Source organism: Plutella xylostella, chromosome 25 (genome assembly GCF_932276165.1).
Source record: "Plutella xylostella chromosome 25, ilPluXylo3.1, whole genome shotgun sequence".
Taxonomy (NCBI): domain Eukaryota; kingdom Metazoa; phylum Arthropoda; class Insecta; order Lepidoptera; family Plutellidae; genus Plutella; species Plutella xylostella.
This window is the reverse complement of record NC_064005.1, coordinates 6,336,645-6,362,613: the sequence shown is the minus strand read 5'-3', so window position 1 is coordinate 6,362,613 and position 25,969 is coordinate 6,336,645. Positions and strand designations below refer to the sequence as shown.

The 25,969-nt window shown below is 45.1% G+C and overlaps 2 protein-coding genes across 7 annotated transcripts in view; one reads left to right on the top strand and one right to left on the bottom strand.

Annotated features, from left to right (window-relative positions):
- Positions 1 to 16,454, top strand: part of LOC105390686 (papilin) — a 110,311-nt gene extending 93,857 nt beyond the window's left edge. Inside the window, exons 16-53 of one of the 5 annotated variants that reach the window (XM_048630333.1) lie at positions 88 to 230; positions 333 to 378; positions 465 to 824; positions 921 to 1,022; positions 1,136 to 1,621; positions 1,745 to 1,783; positions 1,888 to 2,031; positions 2,178 to 2,388; positions 2,512 to 2,723; positions 2,901 to 3,074; positions 3,289 to 3,406; positions 3,527 to 3,813; positions 3,897 to 4,073; positions 4,312 to 4,488; positions 4,749 to 4,928; positions 5,291 to 5,461; positions 5,770 to 5,854; positions 6,016 to 6,155; positions 6,443 to 6,613; positions 6,825 to 6,948; positions 7,074 to 7,167; positions 7,312 to 7,504; positions 7,604 to 7,783; positions 8,054 to 8,177; positions 8,363 to 8,483; positions 8,638 to 8,821; positions 9,123 to 9,293; positions 9,524 to 9,703; positions 10,011 to 10,224; positions 10,340 to 10,461; positions 10,779 to 10,967; positions 11,302 to 11,438; positions 11,912 to 12,059; positions 13,726 to 14,160; positions 14,797 to 14,952; positions 15,259 to 15,369; positions 15,801 to 15,897; positions 16,295 to 16,453. In XM_048630333.1, coding sequence (XP_048486290.1) covers positions 88 to 230; positions 333 to 378; positions 465 to 824; positions 921 to 1,022; positions 1,136 to 1,621; positions 1,745 to 1,783; positions 1,888 to 2,031; positions 2,178 to 2,388; positions 2,512 to 2,723; positions 2,901 to 3,074; positions 3,289 to 3,406; positions 3,527 to 3,813; positions 3,897 to 4,073; positions 4,312 to 4,488; positions 4,749 to 4,928; positions 5,291 to 5,461; positions 5,770 to 5,854; positions 6,016 to 6,155; positions 6,443 to 6,613; positions 6,825 to 6,948; positions 7,074 to 7,167; positions 7,312 to 7,504; positions 7,604 to 7,783; positions 8,054 to 8,177; positions 8,363 to 8,483; positions 8,638 to 8,821; positions 9,123 to 9,293; positions 9,524 to 9,703; positions 10,011 to 10,224; positions 10,340 to 10,461; positions 10,779 to 10,967; positions 11,302 to 11,438; positions 11,912 to 12,059; positions 13,726 to 14,160; positions 14,797 to 14,952; positions 15,259 to 15,369; positions 15,801 to 15,897; positions 16,295 to 16,379 — 6,488 coding nt within the window. In that variant the 3' untranslated portion in view covers positions 16,380 to 16,453. Of the gene's footprint in view, positions 1 to 87; positions 231 to 332; positions 379 to 461; positions 825 to 920; positions 1,023 to 1,135; positions 1,622 to 1,744; positions 1,784 to 1,887; positions 2,032 to 2,177; positions 2,389 to 2,511; positions 2,724 to 2,900; positions 3,075 to 3,288; positions 3,407 to 3,526; positions 3,814 to 3,896; positions 4,074 to 4,311; positions 4,489 to 4,748; positions 4,929 to 5,290; positions 5,462 to 5,769; positions 5,855 to 6,015; positions 6,156 to 6,442; positions 6,614 to 6,824; positions 6,949 to 7,073; positions 7,168 to 7,311; positions 7,505 to 7,603; positions 7,784 to 8,053; positions 8,178 to 8,362; positions 8,484 to 8,637; positions 8,822 to 9,122; positions 9,294 to 9,523; positions 9,704 to 10,010; positions 10,225 to 10,339; positions 10,462 to 10,778; positions 10,968 to 11,301; positions 11,439 to 11,911; positions 12,060 to 13,725; positions 14,161 to 14,796; positions 14,953 to 15,258; positions 15,370 to 15,800; positions 15,898 to 16,294 lie in introns of all 5 variants that reach the window. The other 4 variants (XM_048630334.1, XM_048630332.1, XM_048630335.1 and 1 more) reach the window with 4 other exon arrangements.
- Positions 16,455 to 17,353: 899 nt separating this feature from the next.
- Positions 17,354 to 25,969, bottom strand: part of LOC105390685 (baculoviral IAP repeat-containing protein 6) — a 54,726-nt gene continuing 46,110 nt past the window's right edge. For both annotated transcript variants that reach the window (XM_048630330.1, XM_048630331.1), the window contains exons 59-64: positions 21,964 to 22,181; positions 21,535 to 21,696; positions 21,128 to 21,205; positions 20,686 to 20,874; positions 19,305 to 19,439; positions 17,354 to 18,765 (exon numbers count right to left, since the gene is read on the bottom strand). In XM_048630330.1, coding sequence (XP_048486287.1) covers positions 18,580 to 18,765; positions 19,305 to 19,439; positions 20,686 to 20,874; positions 21,128 to 21,205; positions 21,535 to 21,696; positions 21,964 to 22,181 — 968 coding nt within the window. In that variant the 3' untranslated portion in view covers positions 17,354 to 18,579. The remainder of the gene's footprint in view (positions 18,766 to 19,304; positions 19,440 to 20,685; positions 20,875 to 21,127; positions 21,206 to 21,534; positions 21,697 to 21,963; positions 22,182 to 25,969) is intronic.

Below are 25,969 nucleotides of genomic sequence, written 5' to 3'. Positions count from 1 at the left end.
AGAATTCAGATTTATTTGTTTTCATACATATAAATACTTACGGTTAGAACTTAAGATATACTTTAATAAATAAATTTACTGTAACAGATGAAATCATTCCGGTGGACTCGAAATCCACACCGATCATGGACGAGGACTATGAAGACGAGGAATGTGAAGAAGAAGAGGAAGAGTACCCCGAGGTCGGCGCTGAGGAGAGTCTGGAGGGAGAAGAAGATACCGCTTCTAGTGTAAGATTTATAATTTATTTTCCTAATAGTTTATAAAAAAAAAGATAAATCAAATATGATTTCATTAGAAAATCTGATTCAAATGTTGATTCTTATTTACAGGTCAGCGACATTATGTTCAGTGACAGCCCATCTACTGATATTACAGGTAAATACTTTATTATGTATAGGTAGTTCAAAACCCAACCTGATCGTAAAAATATATTTAAATAAAAATGTTTTTTTTTTCAGAAGAAGGGTCTGGTATGGAAAGCACGTTATTCACAAGCTCCGATACTGAAACGTCCGACGAAGGTTCCGCATTCGGCTCCACAACTGAACTTGAGGAAAGCCTTCCAACAAGTGAGACCGTCAGTGAAGGTAGCACTGAATCAGTCAGCGAAGGCAGTACTGAGGCTGGAGAATCTTCCACTACTGAAGCAGGCATATCTGGATCTACTGAAACTTTGGAAACTGACGTCACATCATCATCGAGTGATGCCACAGAGGTCACTGGCGAATCTGATTCAACGACTGAAAGTTCGACCGATGTTACCGGTGCCACTGAAGAAAGTGGCTCTACCGAAGCTGGAGGTTCCACTGAGGCAAACACTGGTAAGTTATAAACAGGCAATTCATAAAAACTAAAATATTTTATGTGAGTACCTAATACTTAGTAATAATAACTTCTTCTTTGTTTTCCGGCGGCAGGTGCTTCAGATTCTACCGATCAGAGCACTACAGAAAGCGGCAGCAGTGAAGCATCTACTGAATCAGCCAGCGAAGCTACTTCGGAAAGTTCAACTATCGAAGGTGTGTAGGTGTAGAACATGACAGACTAATATTTCTATTAACTTAATTAGCTTCGTAATAATATATTAGTAACTATGGCACTGTTCAAAATTGCTTAATGCTCATAATTACAGAATCTACAACGGAAGGATCTACGGAAAGCAGTACTGACGGCGCTAGCACAACGGATAGTGGATCAACAGAAAGCTCAACATCCGCATCAGAATCTTCAGACTCAGCCAGTTCTGTAACAACTGAAGAATCATCTACAGACTTTGCCGGCACTACAGAAGACGCTGAGATTACGGAATCATCAGGAGCAACTGAAGCAAGTGCTTCTGAAGGCTCAACTGAAACAGAAGTTACTGAAAGTGCAATCACAGAAGTTACAGAAAGCGGAGCTACCGATGTTACTGGAAGTGAGGCTACTGAAGAAACCGGTGGTAGTACAGTCACAGAGAGTACGGAAGAGACTGGTAGTACGGTTACCGAGGAAACTGGAAGTACTGTTACGGAAGAGACAGAAGAAACAGGAGGTAGCACAGCCACCGAAGAAACAGGTAGCACAGTTACTGAAGAATCTGTTGCCACTGAATCTGAAGGCTCAACAGTTACAGAAGGTAACTTTTACATTTATTTAACTTGATTAAATATCAGTTATACCTACCAATATTAATTATTCGTAATGGAATCTTTAAATGTGTACGTAGGTACTTACTTCAAACGATTATTTATTGTTCTAGAAACCGAGGCAACGAGCGAATTATCATCAAAATCAACAAGTGAGTATAACGCCGAGTATAATATACAGGCTAAATACGGAAATTTCTGCCTCTAACTACGATAGTTAGACCTTTTTATTAATATACCCATCATTCATTTACAGCACCTTGGGACTGGTACTCCACCGTGGAGGGGACCACCAAGCACAAGGTGTGCAAGCCGAGGAAGAAGAAGGCCAAGTGCAAGAAATCCAAGTTCGGATGCTGTCCCGACAAGAGGACCCCTGCCGCTGGACCGTTCGATGAAGGTGGGTGCAAACTTTAATAACTTTACCAAAGTAAAAAACACAATCATGTAATGTTCTATGGGTTCTAAAAGAAACAAATACATAGATTTAGATAGGTATTCTATCCCTAATAAATTTTAACTTATTCTAAAATCCATCCCATTCAGGTTGCCCCAACCCCAAGACCTGCAAAGAGTCGAAATACGGCTGCTGTCCCGACGGCGTTTCACCAGCTCAAGGAGAGAAGAACGAGGAGTGCCCGCAACCTCCTTGCAAGGAAACTCTTTACGGATGCTGCAAGAGCGACAACAAGACTCCTGCAGAAGGGAATAATGAGGAGGGATGCCCACCGCCACCGCCTAAGTGCAAGTCTTCGAAGTAAGTTTTAGATCTTAGTCCATTTCCTAAGCAATAAGAGTATCTTGCCTTTTCTCATAACTCCGAACAACTCTTCCTCATGTGACAGATTTAGTAATATAAATTTTACTTTTTACTTCATAGATATGGCTGCTGTAAAGATGGAAAAACTGAAGCTACAGGACCTAAGAAGAAGGGATGTCCAGAGACAGCACCAAAGAAGGGCACCAAGGGTTGTGCGGCATCACCTCACGGCTGCTGCTCCGATGGAAAGACTGAGGCCACCGGACCAAACGGCGCTGGCTGCCCCTGCAACATTACTGAATTCGGCTGCTGTCCTGATAATGTTTCACCAGGTAAATATCGAAAAAATACGTCAACATAAACACTCAAAATGTCTTGCTCTATCTCAGACCATCACTTTCAACAATCAGCTAATCCATCCAAAATCTTCCAATCTCTTTAACTTGTTCTATCTCAGATCACCACTTTGAACTATAACAATCAGTTAATTCATCACAATTTTCCACCAGCTCGCGGTCCTCAAATGGAAGGCTGTGTGATGTCCTGCAACACGTCAGCGTACGGGTGCTGCCCAGACGGCGAGACTCCGGCCCACGGGCCCGACAACGAGGGCTGCTGCTTGCTGTACAGCTTCGGATGCTGCCCCGACAACTACAAGCCGGCTGAAGGGCCTCAGTTGCAAGGTTAGTTGCGGATAAGTTTAGTTTTGGAAGACGTTTGAAAAGTATTGTACGAACTAAAAACAGTACAAGAGTTGCGATAGTGGTATTACTGAATTGTTCAGTATGAATATTTCTGAAGTCATACTGACCAAATTTGGTTTTCATTTCCGATCACAACAAAAAATTAGATTTTTGTTACGTTGTAGGTACAATAAAGTGTTACTATGTCCTTCAGGTTGTGGATGCCAATACGCCAAATTTGGATGCTGCCCTGACAATATTACGATCGCCCATGGAACCAACAAGGAAGGCTGCGGGTGCCAATACACCCAACATGGCTGCTGTCCTGACAGGTAACGACATACTGTTAAGTAAAAAAAAATTATGAGAAATACAAGTATACCTGAGTTCATAGTTCTTTTAGGAAAAATTAACGTGTGTGAACCTACAAGTTTGTGCTATTAAATTCACAGGCACACTGAAGCAGCTGGACCCAACTATGAAGGTTGCGGCTGCCACACTTACCAGTTCGGCTGCTGCCCAGATGGCACCACTATCGCAAAGGGTCCCAACCTATACGGCTGCCATTGCTCGCAGTCACAATTTGGCTGCTGCGGTGATGGCCAGACGGCGGCCAAGGGACCGGAGGGTGCTGGGTGCGATTGCGCAGCCAGTAAACATGGATGCTGCCCAGACGGACAGACTGAGGCTACCGGAGAGAAGTTCGCTGGTTGTGCTGATATTCCTGTTAATAGACAAGGTTCGTTGTTCAATACCAATACCAACACCTTGAACTTATGATGTAGAAATATAGACCTATTCATGAAAATTTTCTATTTCCAGCAAGCTGTGCTTTGAAGACCGACCGCGGTCCATGCCGTAACTACTCAGTCAGTTGGTACTACGACATCGAATATGGTGGCTGTTCACGATTCTGGTACGGAGGCTGCGAAGGAAATGGAAACCGGTTCAGCTCCCAAGAGGAATGTCAAGACGTCTGCGTGCACCCAAGTCCAAAAGGTGCGTAAATAATTAACAAAAATAAAATATGTGTAGCATACATTTACCGCCAATATTGGCTATATTAGCCACACAAGAGCACACCAACGAAGCCTGAGTAACCATCAGCAGTGGCCGTAGCCGCATCGGCATCGATGACATCATCATCAATTTCCAACCTTGCCAAATCATAATTTTACTCAGGGGAACCCCCATAGCATGGTTTTCCACATTATACCAAATCATCTATTATTTTCAGACGCCTGCAAGCTACCCAAGTCCAAGGGTGCCTGTCAAGGCTACAACCTGCATTGGTACTTCGACACGGACCGTCAGCAATGCGGCCAGTTCGTGTACGGAGGGTGCCTCGGTAACGACAACAACTTCGAGACCCGAGACGCTTGCCAGGATCAGTGCGAGCCGGCACGAAGTGGAAGTAAGATTATTAGTTTTTTTCTTTCAGTTCAGTAACATGGATTTTGACAGTGGATTTTATCATCTAGCCTAATGTTGCAAATTAAGTTTTAGTGATATAATTTTGCTATAAAAGTATATAATAAATAGCATCAACATGTTGAACGGGTAAACTTATAGCGAAGAATTATACATTTATCAAAACATTAGTTTTTCGTAGATAATTCATAAGCCGTTAAATGTGTTTATATGGACGATATCATGATCTTCTCCATTCTACAGACCAATGTCACTTACCTCTGGAGCGCGGTTCATGTGCCGGCAACTTCAACCGATGGGGCTACAACAAGGAGGCGGGCCGGTGCGAGCAGTTCACATGGGGAGGCTGCGAAGGAAACGGAAACAGGTTTAATTCTGAAGCTGCTTGCGTACAGAAGTGCGATCCGCCGGGAGCTCTTAAACGTAAGTTCTTTTGCGGGTTGGTGTTTTTTTGTTTGCTTTTACAATTGAAAAATTGATCTATTTGACCTTTTTTGATTCCTTGCACTTTTAATTTTACCCATTTAAGTATGACAAAAAACTTGAATGCACATTGAATTGAGTATGCTGTAGTATAAAAAAGGTACTAGACCTTAATATTAGTAATTGGTGATGGTATTTTTGTAGTTTTCTTAGATCTGCCTTGTTTACTACTTCTTCTTATAACACCTTCTGTAACTAACCAACAAGTTAGGACCAATTTCTGGATACATCTTACTAACTTAAAAATTTAGAAATTGATCCAACTTATGGTGATAGAACTAACCGTTTGCACTAAAATACAGCTGAATGCACGCTGCCTAAGGAACCAGGCAACTGTACTGAGAAGTACGCGAGATGGGCCTTCAGCGAGTCTGAGAACCGATGCCTTCCGTTCTACTTCACCGGGTGTAATGGCAATGACAATAACTATCAGACCGAGGAGGAATGTAGCTCAAGATGCCCAAGTGCCTATGGTAAGATCGTTGTTGGATGTTGTCAATTATTTTCAGTTCTTAGAATACAAATCCTACATCTAGGCAGAGCGGACACTTGGATTACGATACATTAATGGTTTGTTTTACCCTTTTGTTTATTAACTATCGTATTTGCATTTAAAAGTAGTTAGTTATGCATTTTGGGTGTGGTAGAATATTTCGTGTGCATGTTTATTTATTATTTATATTATATTTTGTACGTTGTTATTATGTAAATATTTATTTAATTACATTACTTGAACAAATTCACAATGCTAGTGTCTAATGCAAGTCAATGCATATTACAGAACAAGACACTTGTCTGCTGCCCGCGGAAACTGGCTCTTGCGCCGACTACAGAGAAAAGTGGTACTTCGATTCTGCTGAACAAAGGCAAGTTCGACACTCTATGACTTTTTATAAGCTGTAAAAAATGCTTGCATACATTCGAATTTCTTCCTCTTAGTGATTAGATTACCAACGTTGAGAGGTATTCCTTGCTTCCTCCATGCCATCAACAGTATTCCCTTCTTAGTACTTTATTCCGCCAACAGATGTCGCCAGTTCTACTACGGCGGTTGCGGCGGGAACGACAACAACTTCAACAGCCAGATTGAGTGCGAGCGGCGCTGCCGGCAGGCGGCCTCCACCACCACCACGCCACAGCCGTCAGCCCCTGAACAGTTCAGGAATGGTGAGATATTTATAAGAATTAATCTGCCATCATCAGCTTATCTGATATAAAACAGTGACGAAGAACAGCAGGCTGGCAATATACCAAAATGTTTGTTGGGTTGTGGGTACCTGTACCTGGCTCTCTTGAATAAAACCTTTGTGGATATCCCCTAGGTCTAAAGTCCCTTTCTAAGCTTGAACCATTTGCCACCGCACTGGTCCTCTGCGGGGTGATGGATTCACACTATCCAGATATGCTAAATCTAGATAAACATATGCAGGTTAACCGTTCCTTTTCTCCTCCAGAGTTTTGCTTCATGGAAGTGGACCAGGGTCCTTGCCACGAAGCGGAGCCGCGCTGGGCGTACGACAGCGCGCGCGGCGCCTGCACGCAGTTCCAGTACGGAGGCTGCGGCGGGAACAGGAACAACTTCCCCAGCCGGGAATACTGCCAGTACTACTGCTCGCCTGCCCAGGGTATGTAAGAGGGGTCACTTCTAAAAGTTCCAAACACTTTCACTTCGTTAAATATCTTCACGATCACGGTTCAGATAAATAAATCTTCAGTGATCTTCGCAACCTAAAAGTCAAAATAAGGACAAGACTCTCTTAAGCCATTTACACCACAAAACATGTAAACAGTATACAGACCGACTGATTTCTGAGATATTTTGTCATCTGCCTCTAGATGTGTGCCAGCTGCCGATGTCCACTGGCCCGTGCGAGGCGTCAGTGATGGCGTGGTTCTACGACGCGTCTTCAGACAGCTGCAGCCAGTTCACTTACGGAGGATGCGAGGGCAACGGCAACAGGTCAGCAAATAGCAGACAAAATTTCTGCCTTATGGCCATGCACAATAATAGTATTAGGTACATAAAATTCTAATCTATTCTACTTTAATCTTCAATAAATATTGATTGTATTGTGTTTGCTATAGATTCCAGTCCCGAGATGAATGTGAAAGACGCTGCAGAACCGGCCCAGCGGCTCCTGCTCCGGCTGAAACCACCACCACTGCGGCAGCGCCTACGGTAAGAGATCACGAAATCACCCTTCATCCAAATAATACTCAAGACATACTCAAGACAATATATATATCCTCTGTAGCTGTGGAGTCTTGACTAACGAAACATACTACAACAACATAGAATACAACTTCCTTCTATGTCCACCAGGAGTCCATAGCGCCGCAATGCCAGTCGTACCCCGAGCCGTGCACGTCGACAGGCGAGGTCTGGTACTACGACCAGGGCCGGCGCGAGTGCGTGCCGCATCAGAACCAGCAGTACGGGGCGGAGTGCAGGAACACCGGCGTGTTCCAGTCCCAGGAGGCCTGCGACAGGTCTTGTGGTGCCTTTAGAGGACTTGGTAAGTGACCCTAGGGTTTGAGAACATCAAGTGTAACTCAATACCTATTACTCCTGCGTACCTTTCTCTTAATTTCTCACCCGAAATGTTATTATGTAGACGTGTGCAACTCCCCGCTGGACGCCGGTCCGTGCCAGGCGTTCGAGACGAAGATCTTCTTCAACCAGACGGCGCAGGCGTGCCAGGCGTTCACGTACGGAGGCTGCCACGGCGGGCCCAACCGCTTCTCCACCGTGGACGAGTGCGAGCAGACTTGCCGGCCGAGGACAGACGGTAGTGGTAGGCCCTATTTTTATTACCATGGTGAACATAATGTACCATTTTATCTACTATTACTGATTACGATACAACTTGGACTAGAAACAGATAGGTTCGGACGCGGCGTGAGTCTAGATTAGGCATGCAATGCAATTTTATATCCGCGTTGCATGCAATCGTTTCTTTTGTCCTCTTCATAAGCTTATTTGTAGACCCAAGTAGTCTTTCAAGTCATCTTAGATTTATATTGATTATAGAGATGTCGAATAATCTCCTCATTTCCCCCACCAGACGTGTGCAACATGGAGCAGGACTCGGGCAGCTGCGACGGCTACTACATCAAGTGGTTCTACGACCGCCTGCGCGGGGACTGCGGACAGTTCATCTACACCGGCTGCGGAGGCAACCAGAACAAGTAAGAAATACCTTCTCTCCATAGCAAGCACATGTTATACGAGTTCCTTTCAGATTACAATATGTTTTATGGGTAGTTAGTCTTGAGCGACGATGACTATTGGAAAGTTTTCGTATATTTGCTTCAGCCAAAACATCAACCATTTCCAATCATATACGTATAACGAGTTATTGTGTTTGCTTCAGCTTCGAGACACAGGAGGCTTGCGAGGGCCGCTGCATCTATGGTCAGCTGCAGCCCACGACCGCCCTCCCACCGTCCACCGCCTCCCAGACCGTGCAGCAACAAGTCACTGTCACTCCACAGGTAAGTGGAACATCAGTACATCACCCGTTTAATTTCCATTCCAAAGTACACCGGAGTTACGTCATGATATACCAATGTCTGCAACAGAAACAATGCCAACCTACTCTTTGCATATTTTTTTCAAAATAATCGTAACCAAATTATTTTCTCGCAGGCGACGGACCCGAAATGCACGACACCAGAATCTCTGGAGCCCTGTGGCTTCAACAGCACGGTGTTCTACTACGACTCGACGGTTCAGGACTGCGTGGCCGGCAACATCGGCGGCTGCAGACACCCCAACAGCTACGCTACTGAGGAGCAGTGCCAGAGGGAGTGCGGACTTTTCAGAGGACTGGGTAAGGAGGCTGCTGGTTTAGACCCATGGAGTAAATTGATATTTAACATGTTTGTCTTACACTCTTCAAAAGTATATGCATAGTAACTACGGTGAATTCAAATCCGTCATCACTCCGGCATCCAAAGGCTTCTGATAATTAATCAGAATATTCATGGAAAAATACCATAAATTATAATCATCAGCCTTTGAACTTCCATTTCTGTAAAAAGGGACCTCAACTTCCGACCGCGTGTGTATGTTCAGCAGTGATGATGATTCAAATAAACCTCTTAAATATTTAATTCTCTATTCCCCATTAGACGTATGCCGTTACAACCTGGACCCCGGTCCATGCAAGGCGTCGATCCCCAAGTACTTCTACGATCCGGTGACGGGCGCCTGCCAGATCTTCGCTTACGGCGGCTGCGGCGGCGGGCCCAACCGCTTCTCTACCGTCGAGGAGTGCGAGAAAATCTGCACAAGAGGTGCAGGTAAGCGAACTTGACCATTTGCCTTTGAAGTAGTTAGTTACAATTTGACTAATCGGTTTGGGATAATAAGCATTCTCGATCTGACATTTCCATCACAGACACTTTAAAGCTAAACACCACAACCTAACATCATTGGACTTTCCGTTCCCTTCTCACTAACCCCCGGATCACCCAGTAGAGTAGTGGCTTGGTTTTCGCTTGCTGTGTCTAACGTCCTGTGGTGGGGCCAGTGCCGGCCTGCTTGGAGGCTGTGGACACGGGCCGAGAGCAGTGCGAGGAGGTACCCTCGAGGAGGTGGCACTTCAGCGCGCTGGACAATGACTGCTACGCCTTCGTGTTCTCCGGCTGCGGCGGCAACGGCAACAACTTCCGCTCCTACCAGGACTGTCTGAGCGACTGCGAGCCTTACGGTATTTCAGCCGGGGTCTTAGCTGTCCGCTTGCTTGTATAATTCGTGCGGGCTTTGTGTTTGTGGATTGAACGACTGTCTTTGGGTTTGATTGAAGTCACAAACACAAATCCTATGCGTATTACATGTTAATTGTGTTGTTCATTGCATGCTTTGTCTATATCTATTTGGATGACTTCTTAATTTAGCGATGGCAGAACCGTTCACCGCTTCTCACGCTGGCACGCATGCAACCGTATTCTGTACTTGAGCACCTCTGTTCATACTCACAGCCACCAACAACCTATTGAGTGAGGAAACTATTCCAGGTATAAACGAAGTGACGGAGTGTGATGCGTACATCGAGGAGTGCAACCAGATCCGCTGCGAGTACGGAGTGCAGAGCGTGCGCACGGAGACAGGCTGTGAGCGCTGTCTGTGCGCCGCCGCGCCCAGCAACTGCGATGCGCAGGCGCGGGAGTGCGCAGAGATCAAGTGTCCCTTCGGAGTGGACAAGACCGTTGGAGAGGATAACTGTGAAAGGTAATTTGGACTCTTAAATAGCAGATTGCGGCTGTAGTTTAAAGTAATTTTTCCGATGTTTTTGTTTTGTTTTTTGGCGTCCTTTCATCGCTGACATCCCCTCTTTCCCTTCCAGATGCACGTGCAAGGAGCACCTGTGCGCCGGGCAGGTGTGCCCCGCGGGACAGCGCTGCGTGCTGGACGCCTACCGCGACCCCGTCACCCAGGAGTCCAGATACAACGCCGACTGCAGGACAGGTCAGTATACCTACTTATATCATCCACAACATAGCCAACTATACTGGTTTGGTGCTCTCGTTTGAAGCAGAGCTAAGTCGGCTTATCACTAAAATGGTGGTGATAAACGGCCATTTATATGTATATGCTTATACACGTCGCGTCGGGGACACATAGCTACACACATACACTATACAGACACACATTCTTTGAAGCCATACTTACCAGTGTTGGAGTGCCTGAATCTAAAAGTAGTTTTCTGCATAGCTCCTTTCGTCATCAAGCCTCCTCAGATTTTTTTTCCAATGGTCCTCCTAACACCCCAACTCTCTCCCCAGTCAACAAGCCAGGCCTGTGTCCATCGGAGCAGCTGCTGGCCACGGAGCAGGCGTGCCGGCGCGAGTGCACGGACGACGCGGACTGCCGCGGGGTCGGCAAGTGCTGCGCGAGCGGGTGCAGCCAGCTGTGCGTGGCGCCGCTGGCCTCCGCCACCACGCCCTACGTGCCCAGTACTACTGGGGTACCTGGTACGTATGCTGGACACTTGACGGCATATGTATATAGGCTTAGATGAAGCCTGGATACGACTGCCATGATCAGAAATCAAACCATTGCCTCGTGTAAACAGAATTTCATACCAACCCAGCGTCGCTGGCTAGATTAGAGCGCCCGTCTGTTCTTCTAGCCAGTGTCTTGCGTCAGCATTACTGCCTTCGCATAAACAATGCTATGCGATCTGTGTCTCTACTGGAAAAGTGTATCTCTGCACCACAATCCCTTTACTTGCACCATAACTGATTTTCATTAAATGATTTTCTTTCATTAACGTTGTAAAACATTAAACAATTAATCAACTCACAGAGCTGCCGCAAGCGCCTCAAGCGAACCCGCAGACGGAGCCGGAGGTGATGTCGGAGGAGAACGGCAAGGCCACGCTGCGCTGCCTGTTCCACGGCAACCCGCCGCCCAAGATCACCTGGCAACGTGGGAAGGTCACGGTAAGGATGCATCCTGTATACTTTCAGATCTTGTTTACGTGATCAAGAGAAAAATTGAATGCAAGAAGCTATCCAATTACTGCCATTGGCAAGAGCAGATGCGGTGGCAGATCGATCTATCTTTATGATCCATAAGAGCACAAAAGATGGGCCACATGGCCCATATGTTTAGACGTCTCTTTTTCTCAAAATTTAAACTAGACGAAAATTTAATTTGTAATGCGCAAGGCAAGACAAATTAGCCAGATGTAAAATTGAAGCAAAATGGCAATAAATTTAAAGCCTGAAAAAAGTGGAATATGACTGATGTGCCCAAAATAGGTACCTATTCGGTCTACTGCTGGACATGGGCCTCTCCTAAGGAGCGCCGCAATACCTTCCTCATCCAGATACTACCGGCCACCTATCAGAGTTCGTTGGTCCGGCGGTCCAAAGGATGTATCCATTTGGTATATAATATTCTCTCCCCTCAGATCGACGGCACGGTGGGCCGCTACCGGCTGCTGTCGGACGGCGCGCTGGAGATCGTGCAGCTGTACCGCAACGACTCGGGGGTCTACATCTGCGTCGCCAACAACGGGCTCGGCACTGCCCGGCAGGAGGTGCGCCTGCAAGTTAATGGTGAGTACAGGGTGGGATAGTGGTGACATCTGAAGGGGAACGAGGATATATCTTTCATTGTAATGAGCAATGCGTAAATAGGAAGTCCATCGCAATAGTGTTATTGACGTGTATCTAAAGACTTTCAATACCAATCTTCTAAGACCAACATATTATGGTAGACCTGGTGGTGGTAAATGTAGATAAATGTTCAAACTACGAGTATAACATAAGTAATAATTTACCTGATATTAAGCATTTTCTTACACTCAATTAACTGCTCCCTTGTTACTTTTAAACCCTTAATTAAATGATATCCTGAAGCAATGAACGCTACCGCTGGCCACGACATGCTAGCTACTTTTAATAACTAGGTACATTCTAAGTAAACGATAACATAAGTACAAAGTTTTTTTTAAAACTAGTTACCAAATTAAAGATCAGAGCGCTTTGTTTATCAAGACTCTACGTAGCTAGACAAACTGGTACATTTTGCCTAATTAACTAGGTCATCAACTCATCGTAACTCACCTAACGAGACGAGGCACATGCATCGCAGATGCATAATTGTAGCTAAACAAGGACTGAAATTTAATAGCTTTGTTATGGAGTTATGGACTACCTAGTTACATAATACCATACGATGTCGAATAGGTATCTACGACAGGCTTCCTACAATACAGTCTACAGATAAGTACCTAAGTCTGTATTATTTATAATTAGGAATAAATATATATACATAAAAATGAATCCATAAATTGAACTCCTTGACGAACGTTTATTCATTATCTTAAAATTATTAACCCGTTTGATAACCATTCCTACAGATAATTGAATAAGATCTAACAGAATACTTACATAAATAATAAACAAAATCGCAGCAATGGTCCATGACCCAAAGATAGGAGTATGGTACGAAATGTTATCAGATTTGACCCGATACTAGGACTGTGACCGTCTTTTCTATAAGAGCTATTATTTATTTACCAGTTAGTTACCATAACTTTACATGCTAAAGTGAGGTCCTAAGTAACTAATACTAGCATGTTAATTATTGCAAGCACCACACATCTATGGCTAGCACAAAATGTTTTACTTAATGATAAACTGATGACAAAAATTGGTAAGGAACCAGGCAAATTGGTCATTAAAACAAATTGGTAAGGAACTGAAACTGTAAGTCAGTTTCAGTGGTTAGTAGCAATAACTGTAGGTAAACGAAGATAAGTACCTACATCATTATCTAAAAGTACTCTCCGATTAATTATTGCAAGTCGTATACGTAAGCTTAGTATCTCCGAAGTATGAACTAATAATGGTCCAGTCAGTGATTAGAAGTGTAGCGAGCATGTCGCGGCTGGCGGTGGCGCTCAGTGCGGCGCTGGTGTGCGCGTGCGCAGACCCAGGTTCATTGACTTTTTTTGCGACTAACGATAACGTCACTAACTGTTGTGCTGTTTCTGTCACTTTCTGTAACCTCTTAACTACGGATTGGGTGTTTTTGATTGTTAAGTTTCTTGTAAATCTTATTTATGGCTACATCAAAAACATTCAATCCCGATTTCATTTCCTGTCTTAAAACATAACAATTGAATTTGCGACGCGTTCTGCCTGCTAACTTACTAGCATGGCGCGGAGGCGTCGCAACCCAGTAGAGTAGCACTAACACTAACCTGGGGGTGGGTAGATCCGGTGGAGCGCGCGGCCGGCATCGCGGGCGACGCGGGCGCGGCGGTCACGGGCGAGCTGGGCCAGGCGCTGGCGCTGCGCTGCCTCGCCTACGGCTACCCGACGCCCACCATCGCCTGGTACCGCGGCGTCAGCGGGCCCATGGTGCCCTTCGTGAGCAGACAGTACGAAGCGCGTGGATTCGTCCTGCAAATCCGAGCATTAGACCTGGAGACGATTGGAGAGTACGCGTGTCAAGCGTACAACGGGCTGGGCAAGCCGGCGTCGTGGGCCGTGGTGGTGCAGGCGTACCAGCCGGACGGGCAGCACATCGACAGCCCCTTCCTGGTGGCGCGGGAGAGCGTGGTGCGGGTCACCCCGCGGCTGGCCTACACCGAGCCGACCACCGCCGCCACCACGCCCGAGCCCGAGCCAGAGGTGCCCGTCTACACCGGTAAGATCAACTATATTCTTTACACTTTCCTTTCAGAGCAGGTTTGTAATTTTGTAAAGCATGTTCAGTGTCGCATGATGTAGTTTTGGTGATTGGTAGAGCTCTTCTTTGAAACTAAAATTTAACTACCCATTAAATCTAATGTTTATGTCTGTTGTGTCTACGATTTGTTTTCAGTTAGTGTGTAAACACAGAAGTACGTAAACAATTATTAGCTATTCGAGATAACTAGGTCCCAATCAATGGCTTTATCGTCCATTCACGTTGGATGTTGTGTATGATTTCATAAATACCTAGTTACAACAAAGTACCTAATAGTTATGTATCTATTTATGTAAAATATAGCTAGGTACCTAATGGGAAAAACATACTTTCCAGCTAAGTGCTTTCACGGCCAGAACCATTGCTGATTATGATGAGGCTATGCTAAATGTATAATCCAGGTTTTAATAGCCACTATAGTCATAGTCGCAGCTTTGTATACAGAAACCAGCTTATCTGACCCAGTAACATCAGACAAAATACTTCTGTGCGTCATTCTAGCTAAACTCATCACTATCAAATTAGCCAAATGTCTAACGGGTCAGATAACCTGGTCTACCCCTCAACAACCCATCTAACCTACTACCCCCCCAGTGCCGGTGTCGACTCGCCTGCGGGCAACCCAGAACAAGTTCGCGTCAGGCTCCGAGTTGTCTATCCCGTGTGAGGTGGACGGGTACCCGACTCCTGAAGTACACTGGACTAAGGATGGCGTGAGACTGCAGCCCAGCGACCGCCTGCAACTGTCAGGTGAGATTTGTTATTACTATTGGTAATTGTAAATTGGTATAAGAAACTATTGCTAATAAGTAGGAAATAAAAGCTTCTAATGGGCAAGGTTTTTTTGTCGGAGTGTGAATAATAAAGACGGTGGTCATCATCATCTAACAGTACCTACCTTCCCATGACACTTTCCGATCGGGTATCATGGTCGGAGAGTCGCTGAACTAAGCTATAAGTAATAAGTGGCTTATAAAAAGATATCTAGGTTTTATTTCACTACCTAAGTACATAACTGTCTATTGGTCCATACTAACACTCGGTCCATGTTTTCAGACGCGCGGCTCACTATCTCGCAACTGGCGCCGGCTGACAGCGGCGTGTACGGCTGCCACGCCGCCAACGCCTTCAGCTCGCACTACGCCACCCTGCAGATCACCGTCGAAGGTAACATCTGACACCCTTTATCGTGATTAAAGGTCTATTTGCTCTTTCACGCGATGTCACGCATCTGTTGATGTACAAACGTTATTCTCCTCCATTATTTAAACGCGCGACAGCATCGCTTCACAACCGTGATAATATTATGTACAGTCGGGAGCAGAGAAGCCTGCCCCCTCTCCTCATCATAACCCATCACGTCCCCACTGCTGGGCACGGGGGTTCCGATGAAGGAAGGGGTTTTGGCGTAGTCCACCACGCGGGCCTAGTGCGGGTAGGTGGACCCCAACACAAGCAAGCTTGTGCTGAGCGAGTTGTCGGGTAAGTGAAGTGGGCAACTCGACTGTCAGATGTTTTCAAGCAGCCCGAAGGCCTGTGACTAGGCTGGCCCCTGTCCACATTGTGAATCTGTTAATGCACGTACTGACTGTCCACAGGGCTGTACATCCCGGCGTCGTGCTACGACAATCCTTTCTTCGCCAACTGCGCGCTCATCGTCAGCGGACACTTCTGCCACCACAAGTACTACTCCGGGTAAGAACTCCACATATTATTATGTACAGTAACTGAAAAACATACATAATCAAAGAGAAAATAGTTAATACTACATCATATGAACTGAAGTTATTTTAGATACAGAATCAGATTGAAACATATTTGTATACCTACTTTACACAAAAAGAAGAAAAGGCAATATAAATTATCATAAAATCAAAAGGTCACTTACTGGTCCATCGCCTTCCAATATTGAGAAACTCGATGTGAATTAGTGGAAAAAGGGAATGGCAATCATACTTTTTTTGTTGGCGACCAAATTCTGGTTTTCTATTGCTCCTGAAATATAGTTTTTATAGTAAAGTAAAACTAAGTTGTACTTATCATAAAATTCCTTTAAAAAAGCATAAAAACTGACCATATTCTTATTCCCCAGATTCTGTTGCAACTCGTGCGTGCGGTCCGGGCAGATCTCCATCGAGGAGATTCAGTCCCTCATGAGCAGCAAGCGCAGGAAGTAGTTCCTTAAACCGCCACCGGCGCTGCTGTTCCCACCACTTCAGTAATATCTGTCACTTTTGTACTTTGACCTTGCCGATTTTTCAATAGTAAGATTAAATCAAATGTTAACTGACGAATTAAATTGTTGCTGTCACTGTCTAACACAAACATTCAGACGCGACAGCATCAGAGTTATTCCCCAGATAACTTTTATCAGGCTATTGAAAAATCTGCTTTAAATATAATTTCAGGTTCCAACTGTGAGAAAATTGTGCTAAAAGGGATTGAAATATGTTATAACAAGGTACTAAAATGTACGGGTATTAATGAAATGGACGGTGAAGAAACCAATCCTACTATCAGTTTAAGATATTTTGCTAAGTATAAAACTCTAGGCTATAATTTATTTGAATGTTCTCTGTTCGTTATTTGAGTCGAGAGATGATAGCATTTTGAAACTGTGCCATATTTTTACCCTAGAATCCACTTTCCCCCTACAATAGTGTTAACCAGTTTGATTGTCAGTGATTAAATAGTTTTATTTAGATAGGTTTGTAAATAATTCTATAGGAAATATGTAGTAGAGCCTCACAATTAATTTTAAAGAAATGCAATCAAGTTTAGATAGTAATTTGAGATTAGCTTAGTGCTTCCTTAAGAAAATTATTTGCAAATCGAGAGATAAATTATTTATTCTTAAGATTCGTTATGATATGGTAGGAAATATTGATATGTGAAGTCATAATATTACGAATAATATGATTTGTAACAATGTAAATATAGAAAATATTTTATAATATACAAGTTTATAACGAATGTCGAAATCTTTGATTAACTGCATCCCCTAATGTCCACCAACCCGTACTGGACTAGGCCTAAACTAAACCCTTCCGTCATTGGAAGGAGACCACAGTGCCCCAGCAGTGGGGACGTTGATCCCCTACTGTTCAATGGTTACATTATATAAGGTTGGGGTAACAATAAAAGAAAAGTATGCGATAACATAAATTTTTATTTACATGTTCGAAATTCACAGTCAAATTTACAATAAACGATTACGTTTACTAAACCTGGCAATGAAAGTACAAAGTGACACATTTAGCTAAACTTACTGATGATTTTTATATACATTCAGAAATGTCCATTTCACTGGACGCGAGGCGGCCGACCGTCATCCCTATCGTAATTCAACTCGAACGCCGCAAGTGCTCTTTCAGAGCGAATTTCCAATACATACAAGTATAAATATTCTTAAAATACAAATTAAAACTTTATATACATCAAATTAATTTGAATATACAAGTAAGTAGTGAGCGCTTCTCGACACATGTTGAAGCTGAGGTTATGCAGGCCGAGGCACACCGCCGGCAATACTTGTGCTCATAACTGAAATATTTACTGTAAATCAAGCCTTCGTTTTCATTACACAAAGATCATCGTTAAATATTTTAAACCATAGGTACTAAAACTAAAGTACAGGTGGTGGTTCTACTGAACAGATAAACGTAACGTTGAGTATAAGATGTGGTAGTGTGGGGCCCGCACTCACGGGCTCACGAGACGCAACATGGCGACGCTGTGAGCCGCGAGAGACACAATTAACTCTTCATTAAATAGCTTACAGGGCACCATGAGGGCCCATTGTAGTATCACAATAATGTTAAACTAAACAGACCTCCCATTACATCCTAAAGTAAAGACAAAATCTATAAAAACGAAACCTTTAATACAAATAAAAAAAATACATTATGAACAATAAAACGCGTTAGTAAGATACGATAAAACTGACAAATCCGTTACACAGGTTATGTAGTCAATATATAAGAATAATAGCAGTAATATGCGTCCGCTCAGCGCAGCTAACACTAGGAGTCTGGTATAATTACATAAATATCTGTTACACAAGTGTATATACCTAACTACACTACGTATATAAATGCTTGTTGGGTCGTCCGGTTGGCTTGTACTTCCATTGTTGCCTCCGTCCCACACCACCCACGTACGACCGAGAACAATCTCTTTGATAATCGTCGGATAAAACACAATAAATCCGGTTAGTACACAACTAAATTAATCTTCACTTTAAAGTAAACTATAATACAACAAACAAACTCTATAATTTAGGGATGAAATGCATCGTTTAGTCCACCAGTGAGTACATCTACAGTCTACATAGCGTCACAATTATCAAAGAGCATTTGGTTCCGTAAGTGAGTGTGTTCAGTCGAGCACCTGTGAGACGATCTTCTCCATGTCGTGGTCGATCTCGTCGTTGGTGGGGGGCGCGGCGGGCGCGGGGGGCGGGGGCGACGGCGCCGCGGGGAGGGTGAACGGCTCGTCCAGGTCCTCCAGACCGGGAGGGACGGGCAGCTTAGCCAGCTCCTCTTGGATTTTCACGTAGTGACGCTGAGGGGTAAAGATATACAAATTAGTTTAATGTCATGGAAGTTTCTCGACAGAAGATAACCTTGGGGTAGAGGTTATTAATTTTAGACAACGAACAGACAAACTCCGAAAGGGACCCCTCCGCCATCATGTCCGCTAGCCTACCTCAGCCAGGGAGCCGTAAAGGGCAGGCCCTTTAGATTCTAAGAGAACGATATACTAGATAATTTCGCCCTGAAGCACATTGTTACATACATAAGACTACAGTTTAACACAAAATTTATAAGCATACGGCTAGAAAATTATATTTTGCTACGCGTAGCATCCTACTAATATAAATGGCAAAGTTTGTGAGCATGTGTGAAAGTTTGTTACTTCTTCACGTCGAAATGGCTGAGCTGATTTTGACGAAATTTGGTATGGAGCTAGCTGAGACCTTTAACACATAGGCTCCTTTTTATCGCGGTATTCCTACGGGAAAAAGGCGACGCGAAGCTCGCGGGAACAAATACTATATCATAAATGTTTAATTAATGTTGTTTAATTGTGGTGGTGGATACCTTGAGCGCCATGAGGTTGAGCTGTATGGTGCGCTGCGCGCGCTCGTCGCCGCTGTGCGCCTCCAGCTCGGCCAGCCACGCCGCCACCGTCGACATTATCTCGTTGCGCTTCATCCAGAAGTGTGTTTGGATCACCTACAAATTATATTATAAGTTAGACATATCATGATAAGGAAGGTTTTGTACTACTATTGGGTCTCTACAAGTGAACTACTGTTAGCTTATGATGAAGATATGGACACATCACTACTGCATCTTGCATTGTTGCAGCTTCTTCAGCCATAGTTGAGTACCCTTAACCTAAACACGATTTTTTTTCCATATTTTCTCAAGGGGAGGTGAAAAACAGAAACAGACAAAAGTAGAACCTAACAAATACATTTACTGGAAGAAGGCCAAGGATTGTGTTGCTGCTTGAGATGACCTATAAGTAGTAATGGCCGGCTATAACACTACACATAGGGAATGCAATCTCGTTCGTGTTAATCTCGCGAGATCTCGCCTGTTTTCCCCCCGAGATTAATCTCACTCAGAAAGGCCAAGATCTTGCGAGATCTCGAAATTGACGAGATCTCGAGAGATTGTATTCATGATCTAGCGAGATCTCGCCTGTTTTCCCCCCGAGATTAATCTCACTCAGAAAGGCCAAGATCTTGCGAGATCTCGAAATTGACGAGATCTCGAGAGATTGTATTCATGATCTAGCGAGATCTCGCTGGAGCCCCAATCTCGCGAGATTTGCATTCCCTAACTACACACCTCCTTGAAGCAGGGCGACGGGTTGCGCAGGTGGTCCAGCATGGCCCAGCGCACGCACGCCTGCTACATGTTGCAGTTGTACTGGAGCTGCTAGACTACACTACACACCTCCTTGAAGCAGGGCGACGGGTTGCGCAGGTGGTCCAGCATGGCCCAGCGCACGCACGCCTGGTCCATGTTGCAGTTGTACTGGAGCTGCTAGACTACACTACACACCTCCTTGAAGCAGGGCGACGGGTTGCGCAGGTGGTCCAGCATGGCACATGGTACATGTTGCAGGTGTACTGGAGCTGCTAGACTACACTACACACCTCCTTGAAGCAGGGCGACGGGTTGCGCAGGTGGTCCAGCATGGCCCAGCGCACGCACGCCTGCTACATGTTGCAGTTGTACTGGAGCTGCTAGACTACACTACACACCTCCTTGAAGCAGGGCGACGGGTTGCGCAGGTGGTCCAGCATGGCCCAGCGCACGCACGCCTGGTCCATGTTGCAGTTGTACTGGAGCTGCTAGACTACACTACACACCTCCTTGAAGCAGGGCGACGGGTTGCGCAGGTGGTCCAGCATGGCACATGGTACATGTTGCAGGTGTACTGGAGCTGCTAGACTACACTACACACCTCCTTGAAGCAGGGCGACGGGTTGCGCAGGTGGTCCAGCATGGCCCAGCGCACGCACGCCTGGTAGATGTTGGAGTTGTACTCGAGCGAGGCGGAGGAGCCCTGGCGGGTGCCGCGCGAGCGCTCGTAGCCGGGCTCGTTGAAGTACGGCTCCGGGACCAGGATCAGGGATTGGATGGAGACTAGCACCTGCGGAAGATATACAGATGTCAAAAAGTTGCATATTCAGGCTTTCCGTGGAAATACCGGAGTAAGGGCTCCCACATATAAACACGATACGATGTCGCGTCGAAAAAACGTCTCCTTCGCACTCCCAAGCGTTCAATGGGCCTGAGGAGCCCTAGTTGTCTATTCTGTCACTTTATCACGACTTCAAATGTGGACCAAAACAAAGTAAAGTTGAAATCAGTAATTAAATAATTATAGTAAACCCGTGACCAACCTGCAAGAAGCTGCTGGTGCTGGCGTTCCACTTCTCCTCGGGCCGGCCGTGCCACGTGTTCAGCACCGACAGACACACCTGGTACAACATTCAGTTTAGATTAGATTATTGTAGTAAATAAATGTCTAAGGACATACGGTTTATACGTTGCACTCAAGCAAAGTGTTGTAATTGCTTCGAATTCGTACTATTTTATTTGTCAGAAAGTGCGCGGATCACTAACCCACCAGTCATAACGTGTGCACTCTTATGGTCACCGCAAATATACCAGGCGTTCGCAAGCTCGCGTTCTACTGGTTGACAGAAAAAAAAAGAGGCGATCCCTTTACGTTACGGGTATATGTGCGGTGACATTTATCGTGCAAACCCTACTTTTGCTCAAGTAACGTCAATCACATGCTACATACCTTGCCGTCATTGTATAGATTAGGGTTGAACCGCACGGAGTGTCGGCCGGTGGTCTCGAGGTTGATGAGCATGGGGGCTGCCGGGTATTCGGCTGGGAAGTACACGTCCAGCACGAAGCAGCCGTTGGCGTACGGGGTGTCCGACGGGCCGGTGATTAGCACCTGGGGGATACAATATTTTGTGAGCATTTGGTGTACAATTTAATTTAATTTAGTGGTAGTTTAACCTAACTAGTTCCTGTTTTTAACATATGAATATACTTTTTGTATGAAAATCGATAGTTTACAAACTACTCTCTCATCGATAAGTCTATGGTGACTTTCATTTGTTTTGCTGAATCACCTTTCATGAATTTGCGCCAGCATAAATGTCATTTACTAGAACTGTTCCCGTATAACTCATATCACCCATGCACTAGGACAACATACCTTCATAACGTCGAGCCGATCCGTATCAGTCCTCACAAACACTGATGAAGAATACGACAGCGGCAGACTAGTGGCCAGGGTCGCCGCCTCCTGCGCCAGGCGCTTCATGCGCTGCGGGTGCGCGCGCTCGCCGGCGGCCCGGACCGTGCCCTCGAAGTGGTAGGGCACGGTGAAGCGGTAGCCGTTGGACGGACACTCTTCTATCATCTCGAAGGTTTCTGCGGGAGGATTGAGCGTGTGAGTTGAATGGGGAGGTTTTTGAGGAAGTGTTTTAGTTTGGTGACAAAGAGGGGGAATTAAGGATAAAGGCAGCTCCAAAATATTCACTATCCTGGCGACCTTCTGTGGATAATGAGGTTGAGGATATTGTTGTGGGTGGATAAATGCCTAGAGATCTAGCCGGATTAAAAAATCTTCACAAAGGCCTTTGTGAGGGATATCAAGATGGTTGGAGGTACGAATGTAAGAACATTAGGCACGATAACTTGACTATTATGTGTTCCGTAGCGACATCTGAAATCCATGTTATGAGATAGCATCTCCCTTATCGTCACGCCAACTTGCAGTTTTCAAATTTTCGCGCCTAAATTCCACGCTTCTCATTGGTCAAGCACTCGGGCGGCGTCACTTCTAGCCGTCAAGTTGGTGAATTTTCCGCCATTATTGCGTCCAACTTAAAGTCGTACGCATTGCAGTTTTTTCAAAATCTTGTTTTAACTGAAATATTAGCAAATTTCCAACAAGATTTTGTTCGCGTCTCGCGTGTTGTGTGAAAATACCAAAATTAAGATGGATACAGTGTCAGATGAGTGCAATTCGACCGCGGAAGTGTTTTCCGCAAGTCAAAATGGCGTGTGCCTTTCCGAAGAAAATGAGTGTGTGGTGTACATGCTGCGGTCCCCCGTAGCAGGCGCGCCCGAGGAACACAACACGCAAGTGCCGGAGGCGGGCGGCCCGGCGCCGCGCCCTGCCGGCGCCCCCGCCGCGCCCGCCACGCCCACGCGGCTACTGCCGCCGCCCTCTCGCTCTCGTAAGAGACGTCGAGATACGTCGAGTTCCCGAAGCCATGGTTCTCGGAGTGACAGCAGCAGGAGCAGGGCCAGCAGCTCATCAGAGTGCGCGCGCCGCAGCCGCAGGGATCGCCGCGGCGCGCGCCGCGCGTCCCGCCGTCGCGCGCGCTCGCGCTCGCGCCCGCGCCACCGCCGCCGCCGGGGCGCAACCCGCTCCCGTGTCCGCTCATCGAGTTCTTCTGGGCTCGATACAAGGTTTGAAGTTCTGTCGCAGCAGCTGGTAAGTCAATTATCTGACTTAGTGAGTGCAAATAAGGAAAACCAACTAAAGCCACAAGAATTTTTACTTCCACCACAATCAAATGACGAGGTGTGTAATTTATCAATTTCCATAAAAGAACCGTTAGTTCCGGCGGCGCCATCTCATAGAGTGGCTAAACTTGTGGAACATCAACACTTTAACAAAAGTGACTGGAAGTCTGTGCGATATGCTGACACCCAGAAGAAATATTTAGCGTGTCCCGCGTTCGTAGACTTAAAAGTTAACGAAGAATTGGCTAGCCTGGCCGACGAGTCGAGTTCCTTTATTAACTGGCCTCGTATGGAGCGTAGTATTGCAGCATTATCGAATGCATTTTTAACTCAAAATGAAATAGTTAATTCTTCACTGCAAAATGTTATTGACTGGGCGTCAAAGGTCAATGAACCGATAACAGCTTCTACCTTGTATACGAAAATGAAAGAAATTTTTGATAAGGATTCTAAGTATAAACTAGTGTCTCAGGATATATTACAGATTATTTGCGGAAAGCGAAATGAATGTATTGCGGCACGTAGGGGGGCACTTTTGAAACTTATTGGCGATAAATATATCAGTCAGGGCGTAGACAATATTCCACCGTCATCTGAATATTTATTTAATCCAGTAATGCTGGCAGAGTACATCAATAAAATAGGCGGTATTGACAAGTTAAAGCGTGCTGCCGTGAAATATAACACTGAACCACAACCTTCGACGTCAAGGTCAGGGTTTACATCGCCGACAAGACAACCCGCGCGCAGTGCTAGGCCGTTACAGTCGGTACATCCCGTGCCCCCGGCACACTCTGCTCATCCGTCTTATAAGCCAATGCCCTTTCGTGGTTTTCAAGCAGGAGGGGGAGACAAAAAGTTCGATAACAAAAACAAGTCCCATTACAATAAATTCAAAAAATCTTATGATAAATGACATAAATGACTTATAGCCGTTTTTAGGTGGCTGCCTTCAATACTACCTTCACATTTGGGAATCACTCATGGCGCCACCTGTAGTACTAAAACTAATAAAATCAGCTCGAATCCCAGTTTTTACGAAACCACCACTGTTTCCATACACAGATGTCGCAAAGAATGACTGCTCAGATAAACCAAATGGTTGCAACAATCACCAATTGGATAGCGGAAACCCTCAGGACTCGAGGATTTCACATAATTGTGTATCTCGCTGATTAATGCCTTGTCAGTCAGTGCAAAGAGAGAGATCCTCTTAGAACACACAAGAGCAACCATAGATCTTCTACAAAGCTTAGGATGGATCATCAACTTTCAAAAGTCCATAATGACTCCATCAAAAAGCCTGGATTTCTTGGGTGTGGGTTGGGACATACACGCAAACTGCAAGTCCCTCCCACCGTCAAAGACAGACAGTATTCAACAGTCAATTACTCGTCTGTTGGCATGTGGCAGTTGGATCCTAAAGCAGGCACAACGCCTCTTAGGGAAACTCAACTTTGCAGCCTTCATCACCCACCGGGGAAGGCTACATTGCCGTTTTATGCAAAGACACTGTCAAAAACTCAAACTATGCCCTTAGACAGAGTTATTGATTCCAGAAGAGGTTTCAACAGAACTAAAGTGGTGGCTACAGAATCTGCACATCCTGTCCTTGATCCACGAACCACATCAAGTGATATATTACCTGGCCACAGATGCCTCAGACCTGGCACCGGGAACCCAAATAAACGATTCCAAAGTCATTGGCCAGTTGGAGAGTTTTCAGATGTCATGGCATTGCAATTGAAAGGAAATGTTCGCTGTTATAGGTGCCATAAGAATGAAATACAAGACACTCAGACATACAACAGTATTACTGCAGACTAGAGCGACAACTGGACAGTTATGGCCTACATCAAGAAAGAAGGAGGGACCAGGTCGATGACCCTACATTGTCTAGCCAAGACACTAATGGACCTCATTGACGAGCTCGACATTATGCTGATACCACAGTACCTTCCAGGCCGTTACAACGCGAACTGCTTGTCACGTGGTCGACCAACTCCAGAGTGGCATTTTCTCAGCCCAGCAGTAGAAAGGATCTTCAGCCTTTGGGGCATACCTCAAATCGGTTCTTGTTCATAAATCTGTAATTTCTAGTATGTGTGAATTCAGTTCTCAGGAAAAAACACCACAAAATCCGGTGGAAAAACACGATTTAAAAGCTATTTCAGTAGCAAAGCCTGTGCCCATGAAAGCACCCATCTGGGATGCACGGGTGCTCATAGAATATCTACAACATTCTTCTCCACAGGTAGATAACTGGTTTGAAGTAACTAAGAGAACAGCTGTTTTACTCCTATTATACTCGAGGCGCAGGGTACATGATTTAACTTTGCTGCGTTGTGACAATGAACATTTAATTGACAATGGTAATAGTATAGTCCTAATTCCTGTATTTGGTTCAAAAACAGATACCAACTCATTTCAACAGTCAGGTTGGAAGCTGTTATCGGGGGCAGATCATAATATTGATGTAATTTTCTGGTTAAGACGTTTATTAGAATTGTCTAGTATTAAGAGAAAGGGGAAACAGCTCACTGAATTGTTTTTAACATGTAGAGGAGAAGTTAAACCAGCTTTGGCTACTATATTATTGATGGATGGATTAGACATTGCCTTAAGGATTCCGGCATAAGTGCTTCACCAGGAAGTACACGGTCAGCTGTTTCTTCCTTAAACTG